At 50.3% G+C, this 26,383-nt stretch overlaps 1 protein-coding gene across 7 annotated transcripts in view; it reads right to left on the reverse strand.

Moving 5' to 3' along the window:
• DIDO1 (death inducer-obliterator 1) overlaps nucleotides 1–26,383 on the reverse strand; it is a 50,803-nt gene that overhangs the window by 19,992 nt on the left and 4,428 nt on the right. For 2 of the 7 annotated variants that reach the window (XM_027559102.1, XM_027559101.1), the window contains exons 2-6: nucleotides 11,252–11,425; nucleotides 9,034–9,874; nucleotides 7,913–8,234; nucleotides 5,492–5,704; nucleotides 4,608–4,821 (exon numbers count right to left, since the gene is read on the reverse strand). In XM_027559102.1, coding sequence (XP_027414903.1) covers nucleotides 4,608–4,821; nucleotides 5,492–5,704; nucleotides 7,913–8,234; nucleotides 9,034–9,874; nucleotides 11,252–11,270 — 1,609 coding nt within the window. In that variant the 5' untranslated portion in view covers nucleotides 11,271–11,425. Of the gene's footprint in view, nucleotides 1–4,607; nucleotides 4,822–5,491; nucleotides 5,705–7,912; nucleotides 8,235–9,033; nucleotides 9,875–10,352; nucleotides 10,531–10,551; nucleotides 10,666–11,251; nucleotides 11,426–22,174; nucleotides 22,281–26,383 lie in introns of those variants that run through there. The other 5 variants (XM_027559105.1, XM_027559106.1, XM_027559103.1 and 2 more) reach the window with 5 other exon arrangements.

The raw sequence follows: 26,383 nt of genomic DNA on the forward strand, positions 1-26,383 counted from the left end.
GAACCGACCAGCCAGGGCTCAGAGGCCACAGTAGCTCTGGGGGATGGACTCTGCACACCGTTATCAGCAGCTCTATTTTCAGCTCAGCCTGGCCATGTATGATGCTGCCTCTCAACCTTTTGACTCCTCCTGGTGTGAAAAACACCATTTTGCTTTTGTACCTTTGCTTAATTATTCTTCAGTGAATTTCTCCTGTAGTAGTAGTAATGCTTACATTGCGGGGGGGAGGGGGGGGGGGCGGTGGTACAGAGAAAACTCGGGAGGCCTGAGCTCTGGCCCTGCGCTCTCACAGCAGGGGTCTGTATGTGGGTGCATAGCCTAACTGTTCTGCTTTGGGGCCAAAGCTTGTCCAGATGGACTTTTTTCTTACTGATATCCAGTATTTGAGTGACTTACACCTAGAGAGGTGCAGAGAACTATCCATAATAAATTTGCAAAAAACCGAGTACACGTTCAGAGACAAACAACCCTTCCTGTTTTAATAGTTTCACATACAGCATTTTGAAAATAAAATACTGAATGATCCATAATGGGTTGGTAATGTATGAAAGAAACGGTCAAAGTCACCCCTTCAACAGGAATCACCAGGATGACATGGGACGGAGGCCATGGGAGGCAGTGTTCCCGTGTCCTGTCTGCATGGCTAGTGGTGGGGGTGACCCCTGCCCCGAGACCCCACCAGGAGCAGAGCTGCTGCGTATCCTGAGTTCTGACCCTGCCGCCAGGCACTCCTACCACTTTAATGAGGTTCAGTTTTCACTCGTCTGTGCCTAAATCATCTACAACTTTAAGAACCGTGATGGAGCCAGGGGCAGGTTGGACGCTTACTGCCCCCACCCTGCAGGCCCCTAGTCCCCAGGGGTGGTGCTCAGTGGAGCCTGTGGCCCAAGGCACCTGCTGACCCGGAGGGTTAAGCGGCAGTTACCTTGCTGTTTGTCCTGTTGATGCCTCCCGGTGCACGGCAACGCCCCAAGCTTCGTTTACATAAATTTAAAGTGGAAAACTTTATCGATCTTCTTAGATTAACTTCTTTAACTTTCAGAAGAAAGACTATAACTATGTGCACAGTGATGTGCAACAAACATCGAGGGTGTTAACCGTTCAAACACATCCGAGCCCCATGAACCACAGGGGAGGGTGTACAGCTGCGTCTTCAGAGGCCTTGTGGACTCGATGCCACCTCAGGACTCTGCCTCAGGGCTTGTCTGCATGTGTCACAGGAGACACAGAGCCCCACAGGCCACACGCAGGCCACAGAAGAGCAGGCATGGTGAGCAAGACCGGTCCTGCTGGAAGCTTCTACCCCACACCCCCGGTGAAACACCAGAACTATGGGGGGGCAGCCTGGGCACACCTGAGGGCCAGTCAGAGAAAACACCTGTGCATGCAAAACCTTCCCTGCACTAACTTTCTGAACAGCTGGCTATTAAAAAATCAAACACTTGTGAGAAGTAAAATACTTAAAAATACCAGATAATGTCAATGACATCCAAAAACATTCCAGCTGTATGGGTAACAAAAAACAGCCATCTTGGTGAACTCTGTATGAGAACAGGTTCTGACTCCAAGTGGGGGGAGAGATGCAGATGTGCAAAGCTAGTTTGTCACCAAACACTTTTTTTTTGCCACTATCCTGGAAGAGACGGATAAAAATGGCTCATGCAGCTGATAAAACATGTCTCTCCGAGGGGGCCATCGCTACTGACTGCTCTTCTCCTCTCACAGCCTGTGACAGGTGTCGCCCCTGTGAAACCACGTCCCTGGGTCCCGGAGCCCACGGAGCCGCAACTTGGGAGACTGGACATGTGGCTCACGGGGGCCACGCTTGTGTCCCAGCAGGCTGCTCAGCATCACTGGACCTGGCGCACAGGTTCTGCCAGGGGTTCCCATTTTAATTCTCAAAGCTAAAGGACACTGCAGGAATTTCATTTTTCATTCAAAATTTTGTTCAAATCCCGTGTTTGTTCAAATCACCTCGGGGCCATGGAGGGAGCCTAAAATATGGGGAAATGTTCTGAGTCTGTCAGAGTCCCACTTTCAAGTTCTAACAAACCAGGGACACTTCAGAAAAAACACTTCAGCCCTCTTTGTGCCTGGATAGTACTGAGAAGTGAAGAGGAGGAGATGGAGAGGAAAAATGAATTGCAGAACTATGAAAACAGGAACATACATCATAATTTGGGGGAGAAATAAAACGGCAACTGTTTCCCTAAGCTAAACTGTACAGAAACTCTGAAAAACAATATAAATAAATATCAGAGAGCAAGTATATGTTACTCCCATCACCCCAAGGAAGTGAAGGGCTCTATGTCCACGGGGGCAGTAGGTCAGAGCCCTCATGCACAGCAAGGGCTGCCCCTCACCCGCAACCTCAGGCCAGGGCCAGCCTGGGAGAGGAGCGTCCAGAGCACCGCCGGGGCAGCACGCTGACCTCCCAACGTCTACCCAAGACTTGACCTGGACCCAGGGCCATGTGGACAACGCCCCCTCCTGATGACTGTCCTGGCATCACCTGCACCCAGAGACAAGTCACACCTGAGGCTCGGGTGGCAGGTAAGGGTCCTGCTGAGTGTGTGTGCAGGGCCCTGGGGAAGGTCCACAGCCCCCGCCCTGTCAGGTGGTGGTTTGGGGAAGAGGCAGAGGCATAGCTGCTACTCACCGAGGCGAAGTCGGGTGTTTACCAGCGCCCTTTAACGCTCCTCCCAATCATCTTTTGGGAAGATGACATTTCTGGGATAACAAAAAATCATCAGAAGCAACTAGCTCAACTAGCTCAAAAACTAGCCTTATGCAGGCCTGAAGTTGTGGCTATCCATCCACGTGGTTCTGAGCCGTAAATGTGCTGGGAAAGTCAGTGAGGAGCTGATGTGCAGAGAGAAAAGGCAGGGCAGAGGGAAGAGAAAACCCCGCCTGTGAGCAGTCACTGCCTCCTCGCGGGCCGATCTCCCCACCTCCCCACCCCTCCACCCCAGTCTTCCACCAAAAACCCAGAATAAAGAGTTGGGGGACAAGTGCCCACCCCTCCTGTCTGTCAACTTTCCTAACTTGTGGAGCACCCTACAGCTGACTCCTAGCTCAGAGCCTGGGGGATTCTGGTCGACAGAGAAGGAAATTGGAGAGTAATCAATCACCCAAGTTTGTGGCTACACCCCAGTCTTCCTTTTATTCTGCCACATGCCTACACCAACCAACCGAGAGCAGTTAGCACAGGATCCCAGAGGCTGTCCCCGCCCGCTCATGGCCGGGCGACGGTTACAGTTAGGTCCAATCATAAGCCCTGTAAAGCGCTGCTGTGTAGAGGTGTGCCTCTACTGTGTTGAGGTGCTATAACTTGATGGAAATTTGACACGCTGTTAGCACGAAGTTCTTAGTTCAAACAATCTGAGGTGTACTGAAACTCATTTTAATACAGCATCTGGTTAATATTTAACCACTCACTCCTAATATCCGAAAATAAATATATATATATATATATAAATATACATACATACACGTAGTATCACTTTGCAGTTTACTTGCAACTTCATTTCTTAGGTCTTGGGTCATTTACATTCTCAAAAACGCATCTAGTTATGCAGTTTTCTAGCCACATTATAGCCAGGAGGTCCCCCTTTGGGGGACTAGCTTAAGATTGGGCTGAAGGGAGGCAGCACTCGCCTGTAATCTGGAAATTTAGGACCACTTAACCTTTTGGTGCTTTCAAAAAAGTTGCAAGAGTTTAAGAGCATAAATTAAACCTGAGCACAAAATAATCTCAATCACAGAATACAATGTGCCCTGGAGCAATTTAAGCGTCCAAAATTTAATTTTGGAGAACGAGGCTGAGAAACAAGAACAGAGGAGAGTCAAGCTGCACAGTCTCCTCTGGGACTGCATGAGTCTGTCTGACCCATCCAAGCCCATTCCCAGGAAGCGGGGGAGGAGGGCAGGGCGGGACTCCTGGTCTGGGTGCTGCTCAGCGCAGAGATGTCTTGCTCACTTACCTTCCAGCACAGGAAGTGGGCCAGGGCCTTCAGGACTGGCATGTGTATTTATGTCATGTGTAGTATGTGAATTGGACGTGAAAAAAATCCCAGTTTGGTCAAAAATAATTTAACTCCTAAAAATCATACTTCAGCTGAAAATCAGCTACATCACTACTGTGCAGTAAGAGATTCCCACAACATACAGAGAAGAGAGGGTCACGTGTGTAGGGAGCAGGCTGCATGGCACAGCCCCATGTGGAGAGCTCCCGGCGGTGGTGGCACCGTGGCAGACTCCGGCGGACCTTGGGGGTGGGCTGAGTGCCCCACCATCAGGTTCTGTTGAAGACACTACACATACTTACCAGAGCCTAATAATAAAGAAAGTGATTAAAGACATCAATGGTCAGAGGTGAACATTCAGCCATGAGCTGGTACAGCTTTTTGGAAACACTGACAGGAAGTCCCAACAGACTAAGGAAGGGTGCGCCAGGCTCAGGAGGCCTCCTGGCCTCGGGCAAGGGCTCCGATCTCTGCAGGTGCAGCACCACAAATGGCTAGAACTCCTAGCTCTGAACAGGCCTGAGTGCACGGCCGTCCAGAAAGACCAGGAAGGGTCCAGAGCTCCCCCTGGGTGATACATACATTTATACAACAGTGGCGGCCAGGGGGCAGCAGTCTGTTCTGGCTTTACTGCATTGTAATTGTGGTCGCTGGCCCAGGACGGCGTGCTGCTCTCACAGACTGGCTCCTTAGTGAGGACCTCGTTCCTGGGAGGGGCCACTGCTGCCTTCTTCACCGCGTTTTCCTTCTTGTCTGAAGCCAGTCTCTTGTGCACAGAAGAGATTTTAATGCCTGCCTGGATAATCAGTAAAGCCCCAATCACTAGGGAGATCACCGAAGTTAGCCTGCAGTTGTTTTACTCAGCAGCGCAGGTCAGGACACACTCAGCTCCTGGGTCACCCCAGCCCATGAGCTGCATCGGCCACCGCCCTAACATCCTGCTGAGGGGCCAGGCTGACAGGATAATGAGGGGCTTTGGAGCGAAGCAGTGAAATGAAGCTCGAGCACAGCAGGCAGTGCCCCCGTTTGAAAATGCACCCAAGCAACACTGCCCAGACAGGGGCTGTGGACTTAACAGCATGTGGAGAGGAGAGGCGTACCCCTGCACCCCCTCAAACACTCAATGTGGGCACCCTCAGGGCCCGCTTCCAAACCCCGCTGCCTAGACTCCCACAGGGACCACTCGCTCCCCGGAGGGCTGATCTGCGGGGTGAACTACTCCATGCAGCCACTGGCTTCCGTGTTTCTGTTAGTCCCTCAGCTAGAGGCAGGAGATAAAACATGAGAACACGTGCCTCTTCGTAATTCTGACCAGAACACTGGTGGGGAAGGCGGAGGGCAGCGTGCAGGCGTCTTGGCCCCTCTGGGCCTGTGTACCTTCCTCTCTTTCAATCAACCCACCAAGCCTGGCACCTCCAGGCAATTTTGGTTTCAACTACGCAAATGGCCGGTCTTGGTCAACTTACTTGAACGCTACATTTTTGAAGAACGATTTTTTCTGGCTTTGTCTTCAGCTTTTCTTTTGCTTTGGGTTTCTGCTCCTTCCCTGCACTCAGGAAGCGCATGGTGGCCGCAGCGTGCTTCAGGATGCAGTCGTTGCTGCAGTAGACCGAGTCAGGTTGTGCCACGCTTGAGCACCCAGGGCCGATGCACTTGGCAGCACCAGGCGCTTCCACGACCTGCAAGACCAGACACGGGTTCAATGTAGTCCCCCGCTGGGGCAGGCACCATGCTCTGTAAGGTCACTATTTATGGTACCGAGATTAACACCTTTAATCATGTATGAATGATTATGCATAAAAATGTATCTGTTTATTCAAAACACATAAACCCTCCTCCCCTGAGTAAGGCATCACGTTTTCAACCACCTTTCACGCCCCGCACAGTGGGCAGAACTCTGAGAGGACTTCTGCTGCACACTTCTCAACACAGCGGGATTTCACACCAGAATTAGGTTCTGTCACTGACCGTATGGGCATGGATTTTGCCAATTTAATTAAGATACCAGGTAAGAGGCTTTTGAGTTAGTCCAAAGGTTTGACTTATGAGGTAAAAACCCTCAAAAGAGGAACTGAGCCTCCAGAAGAGTGAACACTCCATTGCTGGCTCTGATGGGAGGCTGCCCAGGCCTGGGCTCTGCAGTCAAGGACCTCAGGCAACAGCCAGAACACCCAATTACACACGGATCTCAGAAACAACAGGTCCAGTAAGCATGCCACAGAAACTGCCAGGAACATGCTTCATATGCATTTTACCCTAGCCGAGACTGATGAGACCCTAGCCCCACTGACACACGGAGAGCAGTCTTATAAGACCCAGAACCAAGGGCCTGGCTCAGCTAGGCCTGGGTTTCTGGGTTAATGGATGTGTATTGTCTAAGTCGCTAAGTTCTGGTCACCTGTTATCCAGCAGCAATCTGGAATATGACAAGGGCTGAACACAGCTGCTTGTGGCCATGATTACTAAAGCACATTTTAATGGTCAAGACTAATAATGTATGTGACATATACATGAAATGCACTTGAGCAAAATCTTTTTCCTCAAATAATGTACTTAACTGACTTTCCTCCATAGAATCCAAGTTTTACCCAGAAAAAACACTTAAGCTTATGTGCAGTCTTAAACACAGCAGGAAGATGATGCTTCCTGCTGATTTCCATTTCTGTTATGTTTTCCTTAATTACCAGTTATTCTCAGATTTCCACTTAGTGCCTCTTCACACCCCCAGGACAGGGTCCAGGCCTCAAAGCTAACTCACTGCAAGGGGGTGATGGCAAGGGTGCTGACATGCCACCACAGGACCCACCACAGGACGCCTGCATCCACAACGCCTACAAGAGGCGGGTCACGGTGGTGGGACCCCACCACAGGGCGCCTGCATCCACAACACCTACAAGAGACGGGCCATGGTGGTGGGACCCCACCACAGGGCGCCTGCATCCACAACACCTACAAGAGACGGGCCATGGTGGTGGGACCCACCACAGGACGCCTGCATCCACAACGCCTACAAGAGACGGGCCATGGTGGTGGGACCCCACCACAGGGCGCCTGCATCCACAACGCCTACAAGAGACGGGCCATGGTGGTGGGACCCCACCACAGGGCGCCTGCATCCACAACGCCTACAAGAGACGGGCCATGGTGGTGGGACCCCACCACAGGACGCCTGCATCCACAACGCCTACAAGAGACGGGCCATGGTGGTGGGGTGGGCCCCCAATTCAAGGAAGGCTTGGGGTGAAAACACACTGAGTGTGACACTCGTGAGCACCTGAGACAGTTCTCAAGATGCACGGAAACCACAACCCCTGGACAAGACATGTGTGAAAAGAGCTGGGAAAGGAGGAAAAAAGAGCTGCACAAACACTGGCGAGTGGGGAACACCATCACAGAGGGTGTATCAGGCACAGTCACCTTGTCACCCTGAGGAGCTGTGCCGCCACTCTGGGTGGCCTCGGCATCTTGCCTTGAGGTGGGGATGAGACTACTGGTTTTCTCAAGACAGGGCAGGTGATACAGGTGCACACGTGCTCCTGTGACTCGAAAGTAATTTTCTTAATACGTGCACTTAAACTTTAAGCTCAGGATGCTGGTCGTGAGAACACTAAAGAGTAATTTTTTAAAAAATTATGAAATACGTTAAATCAGTAATCACAGCACAGGAGACAGACACAGTTATTAACATCAAAAAACAGACCAGGCCATGCTGGCCCTGAGCAGGTGCATGGACCCAAGAGCCCACAGAGTCCAGCCCTATGCCAGTCACTGCAGGGAAAACCTAACTTATCTCAGAAGACAGACGCTTCCGACCTTGATGTTTCTGCCAAAGGCAGTTGAGGGCTTACAGTCACCTCTATTGTTGGCCTCAGGAAATAAGTACTTACGGGCTGGAATATCTTGAGTTTCTTCTTGCCACTTGGGTTTGCAGCTTTTTCAATTCTACCCTTAATTCCCTGGTCTTCACTTGACTTCTGCTCCACGGTTCCTATACTGGTGAAGTCCGTGCTGTCGGCACCCAGGGGTCCTGACCTCGTGTCCTGCATGTCTGTGGCTTCTGAGCTGGCCTCATCCTGCACCTGCAGGATCGTGCAGTTGGGGCAGATGTAGTCTTCCCCATTCCTCTCCAAGAGGCGCCCTCGAGCCTCAGAAATGCCCACACAGTCACCATGAAACCATTCTTCACATCGGTCACAGCAAATCATAAACCTGAAATAAAACAACGGTCAATGTGTTAGTCACTCAGTTGTGTCCAACTCTTCACGACCCCGTGGACTGTAGTCTGCCAAGCTCCTCTGTCCATGGGATTGCCTAGGCAAGGATACTGGAGTGGGTTGCCATTCTCTCCTCCAGGGGATCTTCCCAACCCAGGGATTGAACCCAGGTTTCCCACATTGCAGGCGAATTCTTTACTGCCTGAGCCACCAGGGAAGCCAATGGTATCAGGAATGAAAAGGGAGAGACAAACTCAATTTTAAAAGTATCAATAAGTCAAACTCACTGTTTTTAAAAAAAATTACAGAAACATGGAGCATAAAGAATGTCAGTGTGCCCTTCTCTCAGTTCTATTACCACTGTACATTACCAAATTACATCATCCTTTTCTTCGAGGGCATCCTGCCCTGGACTGCAAATGCCTGTCCAGAGAATGGCAGCCACTCCTTTACCCCTGCAACTACCCAATGTCCACACTGTGCCCCAGTCACAGCCAGTCTGAGCAGCGTCCTGAGGGCTCTCTTGGGCAGCAGACCCACTCTGGTGCAAGCCATCGCACCATTCACTGCCATGCTGTGACCAGGCAGCCAACACCCCACACCAGCCACCACCTGACAAGGGCATGGTTCTGGGTAGTGCCCACACACTCCACTGGTTTCTTTCTGACAATGACTTGCTCATCTTTCCCGACAAACAAGTCACTCATTCAGGCCAGCTTAAGACTCTCTTAAGAGAACAGTGAAGTCTCCGGCAGTTTCCCTGGCTCTGCCCCCAACCATCCCCCACGACCCACCTGTTGTTGTGAGGCTGGCGGCACAGGCAGTACAGGGCGCTGGGGTCGTACACCTCACACTCCGGCTTGTGCCGGATCGAGTCTGCGGCTTCCTCGGCTCTCCCTCCTGGGGCCACTCTCCCATCCTGCCGGCCCTCTCTGTCCTCTTTCACTGCCTGGGCCGCAGCCCCCAGGTCGCCCTCAGGCTCCCGTGAGGCAGGCAGTGAGCCCTCCTCCATCACATCCCCTGCCTGGACGTCCACGGTCTCAGCCGGGTCCTCCTCCCGCCGCTTCCTCCGCAGGCGGTTCTGGATGCCCCTCGTGGGCCGGTCCGCGGGCTCCTGCTCACGCTTCTTCCGCAGGCGGTTCTGGAGTTCCTTCAAGGTCAGTCCGTCACTGTCGCTGTCGGACGTGTCGTCCTCGTCCTCGCCCTCTCTGGTCTTTGCCGAGGAGGCCAGCCGCTGCTTAGCACCCGTGGAGCTGGACCTGGGCCCACTCTTCCCGTCTGAGGCGCTCTCCACACTGCCCTCAGAGGCAGTCTCCGCGTCTGTCGCTGGACAGGACGCTGGCTCCCCAGAGTCCTCCAGGGACACGGGGGCACTCCGACGGCCACGGCGCCGCACAGTGGTCAGAAACTCCTCCACCCGCTCAGTGCGCTTTGGCTGCCGCCCACTGCGCCGCAGGGATGGGCTCTGCTGCTGCCGGGGCGACGGCTCCAGGGTGTCCACCTCCGCATCCCCGGCACCCTCGCGCTTAGCAATGGTGGTCCTCCGGAAGCCCCAAGTCTTCCGGAACTCCTTGCTGGTGGGCTTGATGGCTTTGGGCGCCTCCTCACCACTCGGGTCACCCTTGTCATCCATACCTGACAAGGAAACACAACCAGGCCATGTCAGGCATCAGCCAGGGCTGCGCTCCGGGCCTGACACCCATCAGCTACGAGCAAGCACAGGGGGCACTCCCTCACACATGGGAGAACCCGACCTAAAGAAAGCAAAAATGCTTCTACAGTGCAGGAGGATTCAGTGACGAACCCCATGCTCAGGAGGAAAACCCAGCGAGCAAACTACATCTATGAACATGTCCCCTGACTGCTGAGGATAAGCGTGTATACCAGAAGTCACGGAGAATGAGGAATTGGGCAGTGGTGCTGCCAGGACGGGGCAGGATAGGGCAGCAGGGGCTCTCTGGCTCCCCACAGGGAGACATGGGCCCACCTCCCACCTGGCTGGCTCCAGGCCCAGAACTCTGGAGCCCCAGAGTGTAAGATGTCCACCATCCAGCAGGGGAAGGGTGGAGATGGGCTCGTTTGCACCCTGAACACCCAGCCCCACTGAACCCACCCAGATCCTAAAGCTGAGACTGTGTCGACACAACAGGGGTCACCCAGCTCTGCTCTCAGGTCCGCAGCAGGGACACTCAGCCAGATGGCACCTCGTGCATCTATTTCTTCTCTCTTCTAAGAGATTATTAAAGGCTCCAGTTTGTGAAAACTTTGTTCTTATTTCAAATGAAAAAAGCCTGAAAAAATACAGTATATACCTTAAGAATTTTTTCCCCAAGCTGTACAGGCTTCAATTACATTTAAATGCTAATGACAACTCAGATTTTATGCCACGTTCCATCCCAGGGGGAGGACTCGTACAGAATGAAAACCTTCAAACAGAAAACACACAAAATTCAAAGTCACACACCACGGAACTCTCTGTTTGGTTCCCACCAAGTGGTGTCACCTCCCATCCCCCATCCAGACCTGCAGTTCCCCACTCTGGGCCGTGGCCCATGCTCTGTGACATCAGCAGCCACCCTGTGACATTGTGCCCTCAAGGGCCACACCACTGTCCTGGTCACCCAAGGCTTTCTGCAGGAAGGACTTTCCTCTACAAGATACAGCCCTCACCAGCAAGAATACACGTCATTGTAAACTAAAGGAACACTCAATCTAATGATTGATTAGACACTCTTGGGCTAAAGTTTCGAATATTTCCAACAAATATTAATGGTACACCAGTTTTTATACATATATAATGCCACTTTTGAAATAAAAACATGACATCAAAACTTAAAATTGTGTTGTTGGCATTTAACATATTATCAACTGTGGGAGTTTTGCAAAAACAAAACTGTGGCCAATAATTTGTTATGTAAGACTGAAATGTCTCTGGTAAATAACATTTGGATAACAAAAGACGCATCAGTACATCTCTGGTCAGTAAGATGTCAACACTACTGCCGTTGTTACCTGCCCCACACAGAAGCATGGGCACTTCTCCCGACTTCCTAAACCCAGCACAAACAGGGCCGTTACAACCTTGTGGCACAAGGAAAGCACCAGGCCCCCAATGCTGCTGTCGTCAGCCACTGTTCACAGATCACAAGGCAAATTATCTTGAGACTGTGTCCACGGAGTAAGCTCCTAAAACAAACAAACAAAAAAACATTTTAAAGATCTAAAGCAACCAGAACTAAAATCACATTTAAGGGAAAAAAAGGCACAAAACTTGCCAAGCAATCTCTTAAGTCTACATTATGTGACCTACAAAGACATCCACCCAGTCCACAAATATGGCTCCCCTGCAAGGACTTTTTTTAAAAAGGGAAGATGCATACTTTGACTACACGATGAAAGCAGGGCTGGGACAGGCCATGGTTGGCACCCTGGTGGAGAGGGAGCTGGTGGTCGAGTGCAGAGGCCTCAGTGGGCGGGAGGATTTCAAAATCAGTCACTGGTATCAGCTGCTTCCTAATTACAACCCTACTTCTGATGGACCCAGGCCAATAAAAACCAGAGGGAGAATCAGGAACAAAATATGAAAAGATGAACAAGAAAATTATATGTGAAAGCAATTATTTACAAATTCTTAACACTGTAGCTATGTCGTCATTTTAGTTAAAAAATCTAATAAAGATTTCAGAAGACTAATAATTATTGGACATCCCTGTGGTACAGCTTATCTTTGTGTATTTATGCATTTAATGAACATTTCTCCTCCTGTCTCCTCATTCAATCATCATACCTAAATGCTCCACAAACACATTTCTGTTTCTAGGTAAATTCTCAGTATTAACATTTTAACACATTTCACATTCTATACCCAAGACCCCTGCCTGCGCCTCTCCTCACCTCACCTCTTCCTCGCCTCACTCCAACTGCCTCCCTTGTTAACTGTGGTCTCCTTAGTGACCTCAGGACAAACATTCCATCCCACCTCCTTTTAAAGGGACAGAGCCCATCTCACTCTGGCCACCCTCCATCCCCAACACCATGGCCACTGCATCTCTTTCAAGTGGTAAACCCATTTCAAAATGAGAAACTTCTCAGAAGGTACTTGAAATAATTCTTACTTTTATATTTCACAACAATGAAAAAAGTAAAGAAATTAGGACATTCTCAGGAAAAAAAAGTTTTAAAAATTTATGCTAATCTAAAAAAATCATGCCTTTGGATTTGAGTTCTGAAAAATCAAAAAAGGAAAATCCAGTTATTTCTGTTAAGTGGAGTGAAATACTTAACTCAAAACATAATATAATTTTAGACAATTTGATTCATTTTTCTTGATTTTATACTTGCAAAATCAATTTCATGATTTCTTCACAAATTCAAACATAAAACTTCAGGTCATGAAACAAAAAAGTCTATCAAGATAAAAAAAAAACAAAACCTCTAAGATCAAGGCAAGTTAAAAAACAATTGTTATGTTCCTAACACAACTTAAAGTAGGTCCACATGCAACAGCAGGTCACCAAACAGTGGTCACACTGTACCAGCAACGACTCCAGAGAGGAAAAGGACAGTAGGCACTCCTAAAACTGGGAAAGAGAAACCCAGAGGCAAACACTGGATACCCTGAAATGTACAATCTTAAAGTTCCTAAGTGCAAACGTCCTCTCAGCTGAAAACGGCTCCATTTCGTACTAAGTAGACGTGCAAATACCAGTGAGAAACCGTGGGTTCCCCAGGCCCCCCTAGGGGTGCTGAAGGCACCCATCAGCACCCAAGGACAGGCGGAAGCCCACCTCCCAGGCAGCTCTCCACTCCGACTTTTTGTTGTCGAGGCCCGGTGATATCCCTAAAACTTGAGGACCCCAAAGAGCATTTGCTCATGTGGGATGTGTATTTCCAAAATTAAACCTGAGAAAGACTTTCAGAATTGCGGACATTCCCTCATACCACAGTAAACCTTGACAAACTGCACTTCCCCAAAAAGCGGTTGTGACAGGAACCTGAAGCCACATCCGTACTCTGCACACGTTCCTAGGCTTACAGCCTAACTATATAAAACTGTTAAGGCACTCAGAGTGCATCTTGTGCCCATGTGCACACGTGCAGAGTCCACAGACTGGCATATCTCATTAGCCAGTATGAGACACACCTGCTAATGCCAGCGTCCATCTCCTGAAATGTTTTTCCTTACTGGGACAATCAAGCTCATGGTGGCAGATAAAAGCTTTTCAAAATTCTAATCTTCACTTAAGCTGGCATTTTTTCATCAGCAACAAATACTGTCCGTTGCTTTCTTCAAGACTCACACTGAGTATCTTTGAGGAAACACCTGCCACACACCCAGAAAATGCAGTCCAGCAGCAGTGTTCTGTGGGCACCTCTGTCCCCTTGGGGGCGCGCTGCCAGGAACCTCTGTGCCAGTGGCGCATGCCCACTGGCGGGACCTGCTCACAAGGCTGTGAGCCTGGACAGGGTTTCCAAGCCTACCCTCCAAAAGGGTTTCGATACACACCACGGACATCTGTAACATGACATTTCTAGTTGCTTAAGGACACGCTGGATCCATGTCAAGCAGTCACACGTATTCACACTTTAGGGTCGGACGAGAACAAACACTTCCTTCCACAAAACTGGTCTAAAACCACGACTTAATTTTCCCTTCACGTTGTCCAACCCTTGAAAGCTAAGCTGCCAGAAATGATTTTCTTAAGAACAAAAAACATGCTCCCCCAACAACGTGGGTGAAACTGGACTCTACAACCAGATACATCTGAAGGCTTGGCTTCTACAAACTTGCAACATGCAAGTAACCACATCTTGGTCATTTAAAGATGTTCAGGTCTATGAACTGAGGGTTTATTTCTCTGAGACACTTTAAGTTATAATATATAACTGCAATGAAGCTCCTACTTTCACAGTACAACGACCAAACAGCTACATTTCTCAAGAAGGTAACAGGCAAGCACACACCTGCCCTGCCCTATGCTATGCTGTCACTTCAGTGGTGTCCAACTCTGTGTGACCCCATAGACGGCAGCCCACCAGGCTCCCCCATCACCGGGATTCTCCAGGCAAGAACACTGGAGTGGGTTGCCATTTCCTTCTCCAATGCATTAAAGTGAAAAGTGAAAGTGAAGTCGCTCAGTCGTGTCCGACTCCCAACGACCCCATGGACTGCAGCCTACCAGGCTCCTCCGTCCATGGGATTTTCCAGGTAAGAGTACTGGAGTGGGGTGCCATTGCCTTCTCTGTGCCCTGCCGTACCTGGCAGCAAAACAGGCTGGTCCTCAAAACCTCACAACCGTGAAATATTCCCAACTACAGCATTACCTCTGGAGAAGGCAATGGCACCCCTACTCCAGTACTCTTGCCTGGAAAATCCCATGGACGGAGGAGCCTGGTAGGTTGCAGTCCATGGGGTTGCAAAGAGTTGGACACGACTTCGAGACTTCACTTTCACTTTTCACTTTCATGCATTGGAGAAGGAAATAGCAACCCACTCCAGTGTTCTTGCCTGGAGAGTTCCAGGGACAGGGGAGCTTGGTGGGCTGCCGTCTATGGGGTCGCACAGAGTCGGACACGACTGAAGCGACTTAGCAGCAGCAGCAGCACGGCATTACCTCATTACTCTGGGCTGTGCTAACTCACTTTACAGTTCTGCCAGGTGAGGCCAAGGTTCACAGCTACTGAGATTTCATATTAAGGGTCTTCCGTCTCTGACTAATTCTGTGCTGTGGGTGAAGAGGGACTGAGAAGATGCTAAAAGTTCTTTACCTACCAGGAAAAAAAGAGGCAAGCTTTCCCAACTAAAGCCCCTTTCACTATTCCGTTTTTACTAACAGAGCAGTCACTACTGACGGCTTGTCCGGGAATTTCAGATGATGGGAAACACCCTGAAGGGTGGGTGTCCTCTGACCACGGGTGACCCCACACTCATCCTGACTCGAATGTACAGATGACACTTCAGTCCTTCAGGAGCCCCATCAGGATAACCCTGAGTTTACTAAAATTACCCTGAATCAAAGGTGCTTGCAGCACAATAAGCTTCTCAAGAGGTAATTGCACAGAGAAATCTAGGAACAACCCTGCTGTTTAACATTTCTGAGGTGTTTTTGCTTTACAGGTATGTGGAGACAAAACCCAAAACTTTTTGCTTAAAAACTCGCTTGGACTGACGTCTGCCCCGGCCAAGCTCTAGCGAGGTCAGGCCCCCAGCGCCCTGTGTACAGGTGGCAGCGGCTGCTCCAGCGTCTCTCCCCAGTTTTTAGTGAAAACACAGGCTTGTGACCGGATAAGCCACCTGAACATGTCGGGGTCACAGAGGAAACGAAGCCCCCCGTCCTCCACAGAGCCCTGCCACCGCAGACAAGCTCCTGTAGTGGTCTGCACATCTGCACCCCTGAGCCTTCACAGATGGGGTGACTGGCTTGGCAAGAGGCCCCAGAGCTCACCCATGGCCCTGCCACCAGGATCGAACTGCCCCGGCACCCTGACCCCAGGCCTCCCATCCCCGGAGCTGAGGAAAATCAAGTCCACTGTGTAAAACCCCTCAGTCTAGGTCTCTGTCACAGCAGCTCCCTCTTGCCTCCCAGGGAACAGGAAAACATGGCTTCAAACACTGGTCAAGGGAACCTGAACCCTATACCCTGGGGGCTGGTGCTTGTAAGGCCATTGCTAGGGTCTTAGGGACCCTCTGAACTGCACAGGCTCTTATCCTTACTGAGTCTGCAGGATGAGGTGAGTTTGGCCACCACTAAATGCCCAGGACAGCACTGGGATGGGGTCCCAAATGGGCGCCACGTCTCCCCTTCCCCAACCAAGACAGAGGGCAACAGTGACTGTGTGGTCACAGCCGGGACCTGGACATGGAAAGTACCTCCCAGAACAGCCATCCGTGCAGGCATCCCAGCAGCTGCTTCCCTAGCATCTCCAAGTCCCATGGCTGTTAACACAGAACCTTGACCCTCCAGCTCCCCACTGCCTGCCCTATTGCTTTTGTATCTACAATGGTCCATCTGGGTCCCGAGTGCATCTGGGTTGGCTACTCCCATGGCAGGGGCAAGATCCCACATCACCCACAGTGCCCACTGCAAGCCCTGACTGTCTCATGGTGGCAAGAGCTGCTAGTTAGGGTCCAGTGGGAGGCTGTGGGTGAGGAGAGGACATCGTACAGTAAAGGCTAAACACCCTCAGGTCAAAAGACCTCTGAGACCTCTTCACCCAGCAGGCACCTTCGCCACACTCCAAGCCTCTCATTCCAGGCGGCACACTGCGAGGGAGACGTGTGCACTGAACCCTCCTCACTGGGGATGGCAAACTGGCCATATTCCACTCCTTTCCCCCAAAGCAAGGAAAGGGTTGAGACGCCCACATTCAAAGACACTGCCTGTCTTCTTAACAGTAATCCATTTCCCAGGTGTTAAAGTTCTGGACAACTGTCTTTTTCAATTTTCATTTCTCAACAAGAGCATTTCTAATCATGATCTAGGCAGAGGTTCTCAAAGTGTGGCCCCCGGACCTTCTAGCTGGCTTCCAAGGTCAAAGCATTTGTACAACACTACTTAGCAAAGTGACTAAATAATAACATGGAAGTGTTTTGTGACCTTTCAGGGGCAGGGTAGTTTTTCAGAAGCTAAATGATGTTGGTGTGATGATAGCTGGAATGCAGAAGCAGGCAGGAGAATCTGGCTACTGTTGCCCTGCCTAAGTCAGACACTTAAAACCCCAAGCCACCTTTCTCCTTAAGCTATTTCTTATCTTGGAACATAGTTTCCATTGAGTGTTACTTATGTTAATATGCAGGTGTTTGCTATTATTTCTAAGTGAGTAAGTAAACTTAATGTCTCATTTTTAATGCCAACCATGGGAAATATCAATAGATAAAACAGAAACAAAAGCCCTTGGGGTCCTTGTTCATTTCAGGTATAAAGGGGTCAGTCTGAGAAAAGACAGCACAGACTTGACATGAAGGGTAATGTCAGATGGCTGTAAGACTGCAGGGCCCTGACAGTGAGGCTCAGGACGCCACCTTTCCAGGAAGACGAGGAGGCACTGATCATGAAACTGCAGCATTCGGAGGGACTGCCGCCCACATCCAAAGAGAAGTGGTTGGGGAGAAACAAAGCTTGCCCTCTCACAAGCATCTGCTTCCCGAGTGCAGCTGCAATTCATGCCACAGGCCATGGAGCAAGCCCGATGCTTGGAGACCGCGGACACGCGAAGTCCAGACCCACACTGTACACTTCAGCTGGAATTGTCCTCTTTCTCTGAGATTAGCAGAGGCCAATGTCTAGGTCTGGGGGGGGCAGTGGGGAAGGCCCAAGCTTAAATAAAACGGTTATAAAATAAACAACAGGACTGTCCTACTGATTTTTATAGACCCACACAGAGCTGAACTTGATGCAACTCCCCACAGCTGCCACTGCTGCCTGGGCGGGAGATGTGCTGAGGAGAGCACCTTACTACTGGAACACCTTGTGAAAGGGTCAAGTCTTTTTAAATTACAACCTAAAGAGCCAAGGGTAGCGCTGTACTAGCCTGTCTAAATGGGGCATCTCAGAGGGACCACTCCCCCTGGTGCAACTGAGCATCCCCAGTTCTGACCAAGGGAGCCAGCAGTGTCCACCCTCAATGACCACAGCATGACCCTCCCACGTTAATGCCTAAGTCCGAGGGTGTCCCAGACTTCAACCCCAGCTGCAAACCTAACAGCTAGGCACTCTACCCAGGTATATGGAGATGACCATGACCTCCGTTTCCTAACAAGATACCTGAAACGACACAGCATCAAGTACCAGTCAGTGTAGGATAAATGGCAAGTTTATGAAAACGACAATGTCTGCTTGTGAGTGGCTGGGAAAACAGGCCCTCGTGAACAGTCTGTGAACATTTATCAAGGGCCCCCCAGTGCTCCACACAGAGCAGGCAGCATCTCTATTCCCCGCGGGGGTGGCTGCTTCACTGTGACCTGGTAGAGAGAACTAGGCGAGAGCAGGTGTGTTTATGGGGTGCTCCCAGCATGGACACAAATCTATGACCATCACCAGGAGACCGGTTTGAAAGAAATCCAGAAACATCCAAGTGATGGTGTTCTCTAGTAAGATTGTAATGAGAGCAGGATGAACTCTAGAGCCCCTGCCATGGAACGAGCCCCACACCTGAGTGGAACAGGAGGTTACATCCAGTTCACAGCACATCCTGCCTACCCCCCATCCCCCAAACCAAGCTCACAAACATGTCCACAGCTGTAACTGGGCTTCCAGAGACTGCTACTTTCTGGGGTTTCTGCTTTCTTTATATTCTGTATATTGTCTTGTTTTCTATGTATAAATTTATCTTTGCAACCCAAACACAGTACAGCTGTCTTTATACTGGGGGAGGCCCCATTTACCTTCCTGTTGTAAAGTATATTAAATATCACTTACACATCTGCATCAGCATATGAAAAACAAAACCATAGCACCTGATACCCGTGAGAGAAACAGCTGCTTTACAAATTGGGCTCCCAACCTGCCCACAGCTGAAAACCCACATATAACTCATATTCGGCCTCTGTGTATGCAGACTGTGCAGTACTGTAGTACTTACTGCTTAAAAACAGGCTCTATGCGAGTGGACCTGGACAGGTCAAATCTGTGTTGCTGAAGGGTCAATTACACGACTCAGAAAGAGGAAAAGACTAAGAGTCGCCATGCTGTGCTGTGTGCTTAGTTGCTCAGTCACATCCAAGTCTTGGCGACCCCACGGACTATAGCCATACAAAACAGTAATCCACTTCTGGACATACAGCTGGAGAAAACTCTAACTCAAAAAGATACACGCACTCCAAAGTTCACCGCAGCACTATTCACAAGAGCTGAGACACAGAGACAACCTAAATATCCACCAACAGATGACTGGATAATGCAGATGTGGTATATGTATGTAACAGAATATTATCAGCCATAAAAAAGAATGAAATAATGTCATTTGCAGCAACACGGATGGGCCCAGAGATTATCATAGTAAGTCAGAGAAAAACTATTTACAAAACAGCAAAACAGACATAGAAAACAAAGTCATGGTTACCAGAGGGGAAGTGCATGCTTGGGTAGGAGGATAAATCAGAAGTTTAGGGGAAAAAAAAGAGGCCTGAGCAAGAGACTCCAGGAAGTGTGAACACTTCACATCAAGTGAGGACTGTCTGGCCTATCCACTCCCAATTAGTATGTGTCCATTAACTGTTAATCGTGGAGATTCTGCAGTGGAATTAACACACATTATTTGATGCTGGCCATAAATAGCGTCATGTTAGGTACCCACTGTTAAAGATGCCACCGTTTAAATAAGAAGTGCACAAAGGACTGTTTAAGGAAAGTTTTCTTAAAGGATTCTCAAGGCCACCAGGTGTATGAGAAATCAGTCTGCTCTTGGACACAGTGCCAACTTCAGGGACCCAAGGACAAAGTGAGTCAGCCTGTGAAAAACTCAACCCTGGCTCTCAGGAGCCAAGTGGAAGTCACCAGGGATCTTGGGACAACTGTGTACAAAAGGGAAAACATGTCCTGTTAACAGGAATATAAAACAACCAGGACCTGGAACATCTGAAAACACATACGAAAGAGACCCAGCCTGTGGGTTGCCTGGGAAGGGGCCCAGAGCCTCTAAGGCCTCTGTGGTCATAGAAAGACTTACAGTGTCAACAGCAGGTCCCACAACTCCAGTCATAAAGAAGATGGGATCCCAAGTCCCACTCTAATCCATCCTCTCCTCAACCTGAAGACAAATCCCACCCTCATGAAGGCCCACCTGAAGCACTGGGCACCATGTCCAAGCCCCATGACACACTTCCTCAACAAGCCATTGTTATGTTCACACAGGCGTGTGTGCTGTGAGGGGCATGGCTGGCCAGAAAGCAAAGGTCACTGCGGGAACTAGCAGATGGTAAAGGGAACAGCCAACTGCACAACTTTTAATTTGTGCCCTTTCTTATCAGCACATAATTCACTTCACTTGATACAGCCTGAATAATCAAATACTAATAAAGGACAGTTCTTGGTGGAAAATCAGAACTAAGTTAAAGATATACCTTATTCCTAAACTCATTGCTAAAATAAGCCTGCAAGAACACAACCAACTAGGAAACAATGCTTAGCAAGTGCGTTAGGCAAGGAGTTTCACAACAGGGTTGGGGCTGGGTCTCCATAGCTAACCCTTGACACATCTATGCCATGTTAAAGTGGGCCAGTCATACAGATGGTTATGTCTATGCACCAACCCCAAGTGCCAAAAAGGGCCCCAGGCTCCAGGTTATGTGGCTGGCAATCCTCATAGGTCCCTGTTACAAGTCTCCAGGCCTGAGAAGGCCACCCTTCTGGTCTCTGCTACAGCCAGGGTGCTTGGCACACAGGATGCAATAAATATTTGTTGAATACAATGAGAAGTCTTCCTAAAGGTCACAGATCGTATTTCCTTAAAGTCTCCAGTTAAAGCACCTTCCTTGGAAGCACGTTGAAACCAGAACTACATAGCTCTGAAGAAATCAAAGAACATTTGTCTGGGGTTGGCCCAAAGGCCCAGTTAGAACCCAGGTATTCCATCCTGGGCAAGCTCTTTACAGGTGCTTCAGCTTCTGGGAGGTTAGAACAGGTACAGAGCATCATAGTCACTGAAACGAATGAGCACACATACAGTGCTCAGAACAGGGTCAGCCTGGGTGGACTGCCCACTGTGAACTGTTGCCAAATGGAGGCTCAGCCTCCCCCATACCAACCAACACTACAATGAGGTATGTGAACACATAAACACACTGAAAAGATCTTAACATCTGCCTTTCCTTCCTGCAAAATCCCCAAGATCATGAGGCTCAAATCTCATTCTATCAAGTATACAAATTACACGGATGTTACCTAAGGCCAACACACGAATTAAACAGTATCTTCAATTTCACTCACATGCTGTTGTTGTAAGGTCCCATCTCTAAGCTCATTAATTGGAGTGCTGGATTCAGAGCAGAAAACCTGCCCTGACCTCCAGGGTTTCCCAAGAAATAACAGAAAGCAAACGAGGGCGTGGGATCAGGACCCAGAGGCCTAAGCCAGAAAAGGGATGGCAGGGCACATCTCCCGGGAAGCTGAAAGTTACCCCTTTCTACTGTGAGGTCGACCAGAGCATAAAATACAACATAAATTTGAATCTTACATCAAATCGACAAGTGACGCAATAAAAGCTAAAAATCTGCATTTTACGGCTAGGCACATACTCTTTCAAAAAATGAAACCAATTTTCTGAAAGTCTTTTTCGTTGTTCTCTACTTCCCACAGCATCAAATACCACATAACTATCCTAATGTCATCCTTTACAAGAGTAGTCGACTAGAAACAAGCGAAACAAAAGCGACAAAAACCACACTTTAGGGTGAAAAAAAAAAAAAAAAGACCGACAGGGAAACTTCACCTCCTTTAAGATGTCTAGAGAAACTACTCTGGTTAAAAAAAAAAAGGGTGGTGGGGAGGGGGGAATTCAACCCTATGTTACACAGTTAAGGCAGAATCATTTCCATGTACCAGCAGCTAGACCAGGAACTTCTAGGAAAAAAGCATCGCCCCGCTCTAGGGTCACCCCGCTGCGGGTCACCGGGCGGCGTCCTGCTGGCGCACTTCAATCCGTTTCGACCACGATCCGGCGCCTCGAACACTCCCGCAGCGAGCGGACCGGGCCCGGCCCCTCGGAGTGGACCCTGTCCAGCAGGCCGGCGCCCTCCGCCCCCCTGCAGCCCACTGTCCGCGCGGCCCTCCCTTCCCCCTCCCCGCGGCCGCCGCCATCTTCTCCGCTTGGCGGAGCGCGGCCGGGCGCGGGCCCGGCAGCGCCAGGCTGGCTGGCCTCCGGGCCGGCCATCCCCGCCCGTCCCACGCGGTCCCGCGGGCGGCCGCCCCTACGCCCAGCACCCCGGCCGCCACTCACCGTGGGCCGCAAGCCTCCAGGGTTTCGCAGCCATTTCCTCCGAGCGCCGCAGAGTGGGCGGGCGGGGTTGGCGCCGGCCACCGAGACGCGTGAGGTAGAGGGGCCGCCCGCGCTCTCAGTGGAGGGAAGACGCTGGCCACCGAGACGCCGGGGGTAGACGGGCCGGCCGCAACCCGAGCAGCGCCCCGGCGCGGCGGGCGGAAGGAGGAGCCCGGCCCAGGCCCAGTCCCTGCCCTGCGCCGCACAGTGGCCGAGTCCAAGGGCCAAGGCTGGCAGTGTAGGCGGCGCGGCTCCCGTCGGCCACCCTGGGCCCAGTTTGTGACAGAAAAGGCAGGCACCCGGACGCAGAAGCAAGGCGCCGCGCTCCTTTCCCGCCGGACTGCGTTCCCAGCTTCTCTGGACTCGAGCCCGCTCCCTACCGAGCCAACCAGCTCAGCGCCGGGGCAGTTCCAGTCAGCGCACACAACCGGGCACACCTGCCTACGGGGGCTGCAAGGAAAGGGATCTGACAAATGATAACCCTCCACCTGGATTTTCTTCACTCAGTGCTGACTAGTATCAATTAACACCCCAGTACCTGTGCGTGCTTAGTCGCGTTGGACTCTGCAACCGCATGGACTGCAGCCCGCCAGGCTCTTCTGTTCATGGGGATTCTCTAGTCAAGAATACTGGAGTCAGTTGCCATGCTCTCCTCCAGGGGCTCTTCCCAACCCAGGGATCAAACCCAAGTCTCCAACATTGCAGGCGGATTCTTTACCGTCTTAGCCACAAAGGAAGCCCCCCCGCACCTGCCCCTCCCCAAATACTCAACAAGCAGACCTCAGAGGGGAAACACCTGCTACCTTGGGACGCTGGACCCAGGACAGTAACTCCTTGGCTGAAGGCCTTTTGTCTCCATCACTGCCTCTACAGGTCCCTTATTCCACATTCCTTAAAAGCAGGAACCTCTCAGCAAAAAGTGCCCTGTGTGTAGTAAAGCTGTGCGTGCCCAAGACCCTCCAGAGGGCTGCCAGGTGCTTCTGTAGGGGAGCACTAGGGGCCTGGGAGCAGGTGTGCTTCTAAATAAACATCTGGAAAGACCACACAGCCTGCCAGGCTCTCAGAAAATGCCCCTTTTCTTCAAAGAATTCCAACACAATTTGTTTCTGTTGGTGTGATTCCATTAGGACCAACCACTTCCATGGAATCTTGCAGACTAACTTCATACTCCAACATCTTGACCTCCTTCAGGTTTGTCCCAGATAAGTGTAGTGAGAAGTTCAGAAACATGACAGATTAAGTGGAAACTGGCTTGAACCAGGAGTATGATCTTGGGCAAGCTGTCTGTTGAATGGGACTCATATGCTGGGGTGCAGGCGAAGCTCCCTGCAAAAGGCTCCCTAAATGGGAGCTGGAATGGGGAAACCCCACCCAACCTCTCTGGCTGAAAATCTTTACATGAAGCAAACCCAGCAGCAACGTCTTTCTAGGTGAGATTTTTTTTTTTTCCCCAATCTGTGTTGTCTTTTCACTTTTTAAAAAAAATTAATTATTTTAATTGGAGGCTGATTACAATATTGTAGTGGTTTTTGCCATACACTGACATGAATCAGCCATGGGTGTACATGTGTTCCCCATCCTGAACCCCCCTCCCACCTCCCTCTCCGTCCCATCCCTCAGGGTCATCCCAGTGCACCAGCCCTGAGCACCCTGTCTCATGCATCGAATCTGGACTGGCGATCTATTTCACATATGATTATATACGTTTCAATGCTAATCTCTTAAATCATCCCACCCTCGCCTTCTCCCAGAGTCCAAAAGTCTATTCTTTACATCTGTCTCTCTTTTTAACTTGTGTGCGGCTTCAGGAGGGCACTGGGTCCTGTGAATGACATGGAAGATGGGGCTGCCGATGGAACAGGAGGAAGCTCTGGGCAGAAAGCTCAGGGGACAGAAAGAAGACCCCAACAGGAAGCCCCACCTGTGCCACTACAGTACTTGGGTTGGGGATGGCAGCTCAAGTGGGCACTCGGGCAGCAAAGGAAAGGAAACTGCACCTCCCCACCTACCCCTGCAACTGGCCTCCCTTTCTAACCTCCCAGTGGGAGCTGGTCGTGACCATGGGCTACAAGGTTCAGAGGCATCTGCCATCTGCGGGAGGACTCAGGCCCTTGTCCTTCTACAACCTCTTCAGGTAATTCAGTTCATCTACTGTCACTCCTCACAGGAGCTGCTCTTCCCTGGTGCAAAAGGCATTTCTAGAACTGCAGTTTGGGTACTTTTCGTTGACATCTACTAGCTAAGAAGGGGCTTCCCTGGTGACTCAGATGGTGAGAAATCTACCTGACATGCAGGAGGTCTGGGTTTGATCCCTAGGTCGGGAAGATCCCCTGGAGAAGGGAATGGCAACCCACTTCAGTATTCTTGTCTGGAGAATCCCATGGACAGAGGAGCCTGGCGGGCTGCAGTCCACGGGGCAGCACAGGGCTGAACAACTAACACTTTCACTTTCACTGCACTTTCAGCTAGGGAATACCTTCTCCTAACAAACTTACTTTAACAGCTAAACCCAGAGGAACAAACAGGTTTAAAAGGAGTCTCCAATTGACTCAAATACCCCAAATACACAAATAAAAATCCTGAAGTTCAGGGAACTGACAACAACAGTGGTTCAGAGGTTAGGAAGCTACGCAAGCTCCCAGGCCTCAAGGGGTTTCAGTCTTTGAGGAAAAATATGGGAAAAGTACGACTGATGCATCCTCCATATGTGTGGACACCAGGTCCTGCCACAAACACCCACGAACAATTCTGAGGAAATTTATGAAGGCGGAAAAGCACAACTGGAAGAGTCAGGATTCCTTTTTAGAAGACCGCTTCCTGGTGTTCGGCCTTCTCTCACCCCCGAGTTAAAGCCCACTGGAAAGCAGGGTCCTGAGCAAAGCACCCCATCTCCTGGTGGTCAAGTGCAACCCTGAGAGACAAGGTAAAGTTTGTCAAGACCCTCTCCAAGGACAATTTAAAACCAGATGAGGCAGCAGCCAAGTCGCTTTATTGTTACTCTTGTTCAGAACTCAAGGATGAACAGGCTAGCACCCACCCTGCAGGCAGGCCAAGAAGGGGTCAGGAAGTCGGGGTCAATGGTAGGGCCACTGCCTGGCCCTGGGGCAAGGTCCCCAGTGAATCTGGACCCAAACTCAGACCCAGGTCTGGGCTGGAGGGGAGACGTCCGGGAGAAGAGAGGAAACCAAGGGCCAAAGTCACGGTGGGACCCCCTTAGCTCCTCCTCCCTGGCCTTGGTCACCACTGGGTGTCTTTGAATAGCTAACACATGTGCCCTCTAACCCCAGGGGCCATGGGCTGCAAGGCTAAGACTTCAGAACAACGCTGCTTACTCCTACCTTTCAGGATGGCTCCTGATACTAAGACTACTTTCCCCGTAAATTTAGTGAAAAGTAAATAGCTAACTTAAGAAGAAATATTTTAGTAAGTATGAGACATAAGAACCGTATTTCCTTGCTGGCTAGTTTCATCTCAAGTCTCTAAAAGAACACACCAAATAAAAAAGCCAGAAAAATCAACTCCTATCACAGAAAAGCAGTTTTGACAGAAAAGCAGTTTAAGTGTAAAGCGGACACAAGCACGTGGCGTGCTGCCTCCACCACACTGTGCCTAGATTCTGCATCTCCTCACTAGCTCGTCCATCACACCACAAGGGCAGGTGACAAAGGAGAAAGGCGAAACAGGCCCACAGATCTGAACCGAATTCCGAAGGTGGCTGGTAAGCAGGAACAGGAACCTCCCTCCACAGGGTGGGAGGGGATGGTCAACTGAGACAAGGAAGGTCCCAGAGCAGGGCCACAGCCGCTAGTCCTCAGACGCAAGTATGCATCGACAAATAACTCTTGTTTTTTAGTCACTAAGTCGCATCTGACACGACCCCATAGACTGTTGCAACCCCACAGACTGTAGACTGACAGGCTCCTCTGTCCACGCGATTTTCCAGGCAAGAATTACTGGACCTGGTTGCCATTTCCTTCTCCAGGGGATCTTCCTGACCAGGGATTGAATTGGTCTTCTGCACTGCAGATAAGATTCTTTACCTTTGAGTCACCAGGGAAGCCCTAAGTAACTGTACTGGCTACATTTTAAGAGATTATTTTTTCCAAAATTAAAATACTTGAAAAGTGAAAGATTCACTAAAATCAGGTCTAACAGTGGCTTTTTGGATTT

Source organism: Bos indicus x Bos taurus, chromosome 13, assembly GCF_003369695.1.
Source record: "Bos indicus x Bos taurus breed Angus x Brahman F1 hybrid chromosome 13, Bos_hybrid_MaternalHap_v2.0, whole genome shotgun sequence".
NCBI lineage: Eukaryota > Metazoa > Chordata > Mammalia > Artiodactyla > Bovidae > Bos > Bos indicus x Bos taurus.